Below are 9,135 nucleotides of genomic sequence, written 5' to 3'. Positions count from 1 at the left end.
TTTCGTCCATTTGAAAATAGCTGATCTACAAGCTCACAATGTGTTGCGATGTGACGCATTGTGAGCTTTTAGATCTGCTATTTTCAAAATATTTTTATAGGCCTACATTTGAAAACGTATGGGACTTTCTTTCAGCATACTGAGTAGCCTACATTTTACTTTTGGTAAATTTTTATACCAATACTTGTGTACTTTTAATCAAGTACAATTTGAATTCTGTTCTTTTACTTGTAATAGAGTATTTCTATATTGCAGTATTGATACTTTTACTTTTCCACCACTGCTATGCCTCTCCGCAGTACCCATCACTGCCTCTGTATGGTGCTGTTGTGCACAACACCCGCCAACGCTGCGTTTTACACATGTCCTGAAAAAGAGACGAGTTTCATAACAAAACGTCACATCCTGGCTTTGACCGCAGCTAAAGGTAGATGTTCATTTATAGTGGTGTGTGTTTATGCTTTAGCATGAATTCTAGACATGTTTGCAGTCTCAGAGAGGAGTATCGTGTTGCAGAAGTGTGTTTCAGAAGTGTGTTGCGTTTAAGTTTCCAGTATGAGGGCTGTCTCTGCTAAATTATGTAACTAAAGCTGCCTACTGGCACTACTACTGTCATTCATTGCCAGTGGTGCACAGGACACAGTAATACAATATACTGCTCAAAGAAATCAAGGGAACAAAATGTTCCCTTAATTCTTTGAGCTTTCTTTGAGCAGTGCTACGGTATATTATACTCAAATAAATTCAAAAATTAAGGGAACATTTTGTTCCCTTCATTTATTTGAGCAGTATACATTGTACTAGAGAACAGTAGCTATTTAATTTTTTGTACTTGAGTAATTGTAGTTTTGGAATATTGTAACTTACTGAATTCACTACATTTCTAGGAAGGGACAAGGTACACTAAGAAAGCCCTATTTCAAATATAGTGAAAATAGATCTACAAGCTCACAACATGTGCTGAGTGGGGTATAGGCTCCTATCCTATATGCATTTTGTTTGAAAAATGGCTACATTTGAATAAAGCAATGCATTCGTATCGAAAAGAATGTACTTTGTAGTTTGTACTTTTGAATTCTGTATTCAGTATTTTTTAAAGCATGCACTTTAGAATACTCCAGTAGACCTACTTTAACTCAAGTACAAATTTGACAGGGGAGGGTGATCCCTAGCTGTCGTGAGAGAGGATTATTATTTTTAAATAAAAAAATATTTTAAAAGATATAGTCAATTAAATTAAGCAGTGGCTCAGGGCTAGAGCCAGATGGAGAACCACAAGGTTCCTAGTTCGATCCCGGGCTCCTCCAGAGTTAGTGTCGAAGTGTCCTTGAGCAAGACGCTGAACCCCTAATTGCTCCCGAGGTGCCCTTGGTTTCCTCCACCATCCCTGTATGAATGTGTGTGTGTGTGTGTGTGTGTGTGTGTGTGTGTGTGTGTGTGTGTGTGTGTGTGTGTGTGTGTGTGTGTGTGTGAATGCGTGAATGTAATGCACAATCTATGTGAAGCGCTTTGGAATAAAGCGCTATATAAATGTAGCCTGGATCCAGTCCATAGCGGGGTTTGACGACTTGACACTAAAGTCAAGACACCAAATAAGGGTTATGTTTTACCTGCCCAAAGGTCATGCCCACTTGCCCGAAAGTAAATCGTCCATTGATTTACTGTTCAATTTAACACTTATCTTTTGGTGCGATAAAGAAAATGTCATAGGCTACTTCAATTTGTATGCCAATTACCCTACATACTATAGATATGAATATGATTGACTATGGGGTCACACTTGTTATTTTATATTTTTTAAGTGTAGCAACAGTGAAAACGGCACATTATAGGTCAAACAGTGCTCTTATTTTACATTCCACAGACCACAAGACAGCGCTCTGGCTACGTTCAGGTGTTTAGACCGATATCTCATGTTGTGTTTAGACGGTTGCGTCCCCTCTCAAATGAGCACTTGCCCAGTCGGGCAACCTGAAAGCAATCTCCATCTGCCTGAAGGTTTTATTTACCTGTCAAGGGCAGGGGGGCAACTCTTAGTGTCAACATCCGGCATAGACCCTGCCCACTCTAGCTTCACGCAGCTTCAGTCTGATAATCAGGCTAATATAAATGCACCATTTAGCATTTAGCATTTATATTCATTCACACTATGAACTCTGACTGGGGAGGGAGTCTGCGAGATTAGGTGGGTTATTGCTCTTCCTTGAGTAATGATCATTACATACTGATGTGAAAGAACAAATTTCAAAAGAAGAAGAAGAAATAAAGGTTGTGGTGTATATGGACATATTGGAAATATTACGTTTTTGATGTGGTGTCATAATTAAACGTAATGTTGATTTGGCACACTGACTTTCAAGGTCCAAAAGGTTGCCAACCCCTGATCTGAACATCTATATGACTCATGTTGCGAACTTTGTTCCACCATCATTCATGGCAATGACATGTTCTTTTTGTCCCCCTCCTCAGCCCATGTGTCGACTCCTCTCTATCAAACATCATGAAAGAAGCACTTAAGGCGCCTGTTTTCCTACCAGTTTGCAAATGACATTCAATATTAACTGTCATTTTCACGCTTTGCATTAATGCTGCGACTGGTTGCCAGCTCTCTGTGCCTCCGGTGCCAGAGTGCCAGAGCTCTCCTGAACGTCAGGCCATGTGCCACGCTGAGCTCGGACACAGAGAACCGGCACACGGTGGAGGCTCTCTACCAGCTCTCCGTGGACCTCCAGAAGATCCGGCAGCTCAAGGGCTGGGTCCTGCACCGGCACCCGGCCTACGTGGCGGAGGCGGCCGCCCTGCTGAAGGACATGGGAGCGTCGGGTCCCGTCGTGGCCCGCGTCCTGGAGCTCCACCCCGAGGCGGTCCTCTGCAGCCCCGAGCAGATGCGGGCGCAGAGGGAGCTGTGGACCTCGGTGTGCCCCAACCAGAGGGAACTGGTGGGCATCATCGAGAAATTCCCCGCATCGTTCTTCACGTCGTCCAGCCACCACGACGACCAGCGGGACAACATAGCGTACTTCCAGAGCTTGCACCTCAACAAGCGGATCGTCACCAAGCTCATGGCCAGCGCCCCGCAGAGCTTCAGCCGACCGGTGGGCCGCAACGAGGAGATGGTGCTGACCCTCCAGCAGGCCTACCTGGAGCTCGGGGGAGAGGAGGCCAACATGAGGATCTGGCTCCAGAAGCTGCTGAGTCAGAACCCCTTCGTTCTCCTCAAGCCCCCCGAGGTGCTGAGGCGTAACCTGCTGTTCCTCAGAGACAAGGGTTTCACCACCGCAGAGCTCCTCCGCCTCCTCTCTAAGCTCAGGGGCTTCGTCACCGAGCTGAACCCGGACAGCATGCGCCTGACCCTGGCTTACTCCCAGGACACCATAGGCTGCTCGGAAGCGCAGCTCCGGGACATTGTCATCGAATGCCCGGCGCTGTTGTACTACCCGCAGGCCGTCCTGGCCGAGCGCTTCGAGGGCCTCCGCAGGGCTGGCATCAGCATGGCTCAGATCACAGAGACCCCCACCGTGCTGGAGCTGACCACTCAGATAGTGAACTACCGGATCCAGAGACTGAGAGCCAGTGGATACGATGTAAAGACTGGCAGCCTGGAGGCCCTCAATGGCACTAAAAAGGACTTTGAGAAGAGCTATGGAAGACTACAATTACGAAGAGAGAGGCCGCTTTTTAACCCCGTGGCCCCTTTAAAAGCCGATGATTGATATGCATGTTGGACAGTAAAATCTTCAATATTAATTTAACTCAGAGATTATAAAAAAGTTTAATTAAGGATTTTACTGTGTACTATATATGGACTGAGGCAAATTAATTAAATGTCATCAGCAGATGAAACTAGAGTATGTGCCTGATGGTGTTTATATACCGTATGGATGGAAGACAAATTTATAAAACTTTTATAGACATTGCTGTAGTTTGATAGGGGCAGTAAATCATTATCATGTGGGATGTTCAAATGTCAGATAATTGGAATGCCAGATTTAATGCTACTTTCAACAGTGTCACTATTTTGGGTATCTCGTTGTGTTTGTAGGTGACATTTCCAAAAATATTCAAAAGTCTTTCCAAAATCTTCACAAAGAAAATTGCAGATCTAGCTTGTAGATCTGCTATTTTTGAAAAGTCGTGAAAATGTGTGCAAATCTTTGAATATATGTGTTTTTAAAAATTTCTGCTTCTGGGGGGGTCCCTGAAACATAATATTTTGAGATGGGGGTCCGTGGCCAAATACGTATAATTTTGGGGGTCCTTTACATGAAAAAGTTTGAGCACTGCTGACAAAGAAACATAATATATTTTCCAAAAAATCTTTGGATTTGAAATATTCAAAGACGTGCACAATTTTTCACAATTTTTCAAAAATAGCAGATCTACAAGCTCGCAGCACAGCTTGTATATCTGCTATGTTTCAAAAGTCAAAGCACAAAAAAATGCGTAATAATGCGTTCCCAGTCTAAATGCGTTGAACCCCCTCCCCCTATGAAGAACATTCACGGGGGGCCCGCAGTGAATCCTTGTACCCAGGGCCCAGAATTTGGTGCGACACCCCTGCCCATGCTAAATGATTCATTTATGCTAGTTAATGTACAGGCTACCGCATCATACAGTAATCATCACCCAATATAGAAAATCAACGCAATATGATGTAACTGTTTGATGCTGAACATGTTGACAGATTTTTCAAACCTTTTCATCTTCCATCTGCTGCAGTATCTCATTTTCACACAGCACTCTTGGCAGCACAGATCCATTCCCTTGAGGGTCGAGATCTATCTGTGATTCACATGATTCTTATTGTTGCATTACAGATGGAAATGCTTTATTTGACTGCTGAGATGTCAATTTATTTCCATTTCAAATGACTTCACACATGCAAACATGAAATGGAAAAATGAATTGAAAGACGGGGAAAATACTTTGATTTGGATTGGAGACACACACACACACACACACACACACACACACACACACACACACACACACACACACACACACACTGTGTGTATACTGTACAGTATAATAAATATTTAAATATAGATATATACAGAAATAAAATCTTCCAGTACTGTACATAAGCCCTTAATCTGATCGTTTGATGTTCAATCCCATCATTCTAATGACGGTACATAAAGGAAAAATGTGGTACTGATCAAAATGTATATACATTTTCCCCTTCTCTTTTGATATGTGCAAGAATGCTCTGGGTATTTTAGAGGGTACTATTGTTGTCAGAATGCAATATGCATACATTCATGTTTTATTAACTCTGATTATTAATTGGTCTAGAAATTAATATAGTTTATGAACAACCATTCAGAGATCAGAGTTTGGATTTGTTCATTTCTGTGGTTTCTAGTAAGTGACTAGCTTATTAGAAACATTACAATACTAAGTATTTGCAAATCTTTCTAATGAGAACAGCTGAAGTTCAGTTTAATTTATGGAAAAGTGATTTTCCATTGCTTTGCAATCGCCATCTGTTTCAAATTATCTTTGAGCACAAAATATATGAGTGCTTTTGGGGTTGGTTCACTCTGTTTATTCAGCATAAAGCCACTGAATCAATATTATTAGTGTTATCTGAACCAGAGCAGCCTGAAATGTAGCTTTGAATGCCATGTTTCAAGTCTGCAGGAGATCTTGAAAGCATGCTTAGAGTGCTTTTTAAAGAGCGAGCAGCACAGCTAATGATGCCATGACTTTATGTCTCAAGGTCCCTTCGCTATGGTAATGTGAATGGCGGACGTACTGTACAATGGAGAGAGGCCTATTGTGTGTGGGTGGACAAAGTACTCAACCCTTTAGAGCCTGAGTGGAAGTATCCTGGTCAAATGTTACTCAAAGTGAAAGTTGTCCAGTCAAATGTTGTACTTGAGTCAAGGAACTGCAATACTTGCTTCTTAAAATACTTGAGTACGGTATACTATAGAGATTACAAAGTACATTTTCTTTTCGAAACATGTTCCCGCATTTCAAAGAAAAATAGATGTACTTGCTCACAATGCCACGCGATGTGTTGTGAGCTTGATGCGTTGTCCTCTTTTATATATTTGAAATAGGACTTATGTGATACATTATGTACGTAAAGTAATTTATATTTGAAGTGTAGTAGGGGAGTGCAAGTATCCCAAAATGAAGTAAAGTACAGATATTCATTAATTATTTAAGTACAGTACCGTACTTAAGTAGTAAATGTACTTGGTTACTGTCAACCACTGGATACATGTAAATGTCTCATTCCCCATCTTTAGTATGCATTATACTCAGCATGGGTCCCGTAGTCTTGACAACGACCGCTGGGCAGATAATGGACGAAAGTGCATCTAATTCTCCAGCCTGAAGTTGATTTCCTAAGCATTTGTGATGCGGGCCTCCTACGGCAGCGGTTCTCATTCTTTTCAGGCTGCAACCCCCCAAGATAATCATATTTGAACTGGGGACCCCTCACCCTGACAAGTGCTTGAAATTGTAGGGGTTGAGGCATTACTCAGTTTGACTCGGTTCCACAGATAAATCCTATATTAAAATTGCCTAGAGGGTCAACCAATGGCGAGCAGGCAGACGGTGGGTGGGTGGCCAGACATCACAAACGTAACATGCAGACCTGCGAGGTGCACCGCTGCTCCGATCCGCAGCAAACTGCCACAAACACTGTTCAGGGGTCTGCCAACAGTCATGTCCACTTGCCCGAAAAGTAAACCGTGATAGGTAACATCCTACAAGGGCATCATCTGGGAATCAGATGTAGAGGTCAGCTCCATATATGGAGATCTAGGCGATGATCCAGTCGTCTCCATGTAGGCCTATGGATATCCAGGGTTTGGTTTTGATGAGGTGATGTCACAACAATGTGATGTCACAATGTCAACAATGTGACAACAGCTATAGACTATAGACATTGAGGCGTTACTCACTGACTCAGATGCGGACAAGATGTGACAGTTTTCATAGTTAACAGACCAAATGTCTGTCTGTCCGATGTCTGTCTGATATACATGCATGCTGACATCACTGATACTAAACAGTGCCCACATTTGGAGATAACTGACATCACTGATACCTCCGCCTGTACTGCGCATGCACTGCCACCATGGTAACAGCCGCATGCTGAAACAGTGACCAAATTTGGAGATGAGTGACATCACTGTCTGGGTTCTCCAACGTTACTTTTGAGGCTCCTACATTCAATCCCTCATATACTGTGCACACCCCATAACCCAAACTGCACATAATATGGAGCACATACTGTAAGTTCGAACAGGCAAGGACTAGTTTTAATTATCGTTCATTTGAACAATTCTTTTATTGAACTTGCAAATTCTGGGGCTATGCGATGTAGACATACCTCAAAATCGACTACAGTATGCCAAATATCTCAATAGCTATACATATGGTTTATTTTAAATTCCACAGACATCTTGTGTTGTGCTTAGAGCCAACTGAAGACAGTTGCTTCCCTAGCAACTGTCTTTATCCACACCAAACTTGCCCCAAACACTGTTTAGGGTTCTGCTGTTACAATAGCCACACCAGGGCCCCTAGCGTGGCCCCTGGGCATGCCTCATTTGCGCAACATATGACTAGGTTCGAAGGCCACATAGCGACCTGAAAATCCAGTAATGTGAAAATAGCAGATCTACAAGCTCACAACGCCTTGCGAGCTTGTACATTGCAAGTTTTTAAAAATAATTTGGCACAAAACGGGGGTCTGTGGCCAAATGCATATCATTTTTGGGGGGGGTCCTTGACATAAACATGTTTGAGAACTACCGATTTAGAAGGCATCTGTTCTGTAGAATCGGCCTCAGGTGCTCTTTGTCATGATCAGGTTCTTTCAAATATAGTGAATACTCAAGTTTGAGTGTCGTGGGTGGGGGTGAAGAAACCAAGGGCAGAGAGACAAAGGAGAGACATGCAAGACAAGACCTTAGTCAAAGTAAATCATTATAGAAACAATTCTTCCCCAGCACTCCATAAATAAAGCTTTGCCGGTGTAAATGCAAATGCTCCTCTAGTAGCCATAACTCCAATCATCCAATGTCATTTCAATCTCCTCTCCTCATGCATTCTCTTGAATTACACAGACAAGCTGGCGGGGTTAATAAGGGGGGATATAAATTGTCCATCCCTGTTTCAGACGTGGCGTTGATTATTATTAGCCAGGGGTTGCACATTGCCTTTATGGTTCATCAGTCACAGGGAATATGAAAATAGAGACACTGGCAATTAAAGTTATGATTTCCTACTGTAGCCAGATCTCTTGCAGTGGTAGATCTTCCTACATGTCAGAGGTCAGATTGGCAGTAGGCCTACATGTATATTTTCGAAGAGCTACTTGTAGATGTAAAACATTTTAAATATGTTTAAATATGTTTTAGACACATTGTTATTCAACATAAACCCATGACATAACAGATGACACCTGCACTGTTTTGCTACTGGGTTTTATAGTGAATGCTTCTTTTATACATTTATGTATTTTGTTTAATCTACATGACATTCATTTCATGTTCAATTTTTCTGGTTTTATTTTCTTCTGTATGTTTACTTTTTCTGCAAGTGAAAGTCTATATGCAAACAAGAATTTCACCTCACTTGCATGTAATTGTGTTGTGACAAAGGTTTGTTTGATTGATTGATTAATTGATGGATTCACTCTGGTTTAGAATAAAAACGTTAAAACGTTACAAACAATTCAAACAGAACAACTTCAATCATAAAATACATTTAAAATGTTGTCTCACACAGTAACGCCAGTCCTTAGGCCTATATCAAGACATCTGGCAAAATCTGCTTCAACATCATTATTATAATAGCCTAATTTGCATTAGCATTATGGACTGGGCTTCTGATGTCTACATTAAATGTTGCCTTAGTGAGAGGATTCTTACATCTCCTGCACATTTATACTCTTTGTAACCTGTATCACTGTGCAAATATTAAATATCTACTGTACACTGAGGCTGCCTCCTAAGAAGATGATAACTATATGCAGACATAGAGATTATACATCAGATTTACTGTATGCCATTCATTTGCAATGTCAACTGACAAAACCTAGTAATGAAGTACATAATCCAAATCTGCAGTTGGGTTTAGTTACTAGCAGCATGTTGCAATCTTGGT

The 9,135-nt window shown here is 41.7% G+C and overlaps 1 protein-coding gene across 1 annotated transcript; it reads left to right on the top strand.

Annotated features, from left to right (window-relative positions):
• Positions 1-413: 413 nt before the first annotated feature.
• mterf2 (mitochondrial transcription termination factor 2) lies at positions 414-3,713 on the top strand (the record flags this gene model as incomplete). The annotated part of the gene is made up of 2 exons (XM_080736350.1): positions 414-427; positions 2,470-3,713. Exon 2 carries the CDS (start codon positions 2,586-2,588, stop codon positions 3,711-3,713), a length of 1,128 nt encoding a protein of 375 aa, XP_080592476.1. The 5' UTR covers positions 414-427; positions 2,470-2,585.
• Positions 3,714-9,135: the final 5,422 nt, after the last annotated feature.

Source organism: Nannobrachium achirus (assembly GCF_963921795.1).
Source record: "Nannobrachium achirus genome assembly, chromosome: 11".
NCBI classification, from domain to species: domain Eukaryota; kingdom Metazoa; phylum Chordata; class Actinopteri; order Myctophiformes; family Myctophidae; genus Nannobrachium; species Nannobrachium achirus.
The sequence above is the reverse complement of the archived record's forward strand: the minus strand, read 5'-3'. Positions and strand labels throughout refer to the sequence as shown.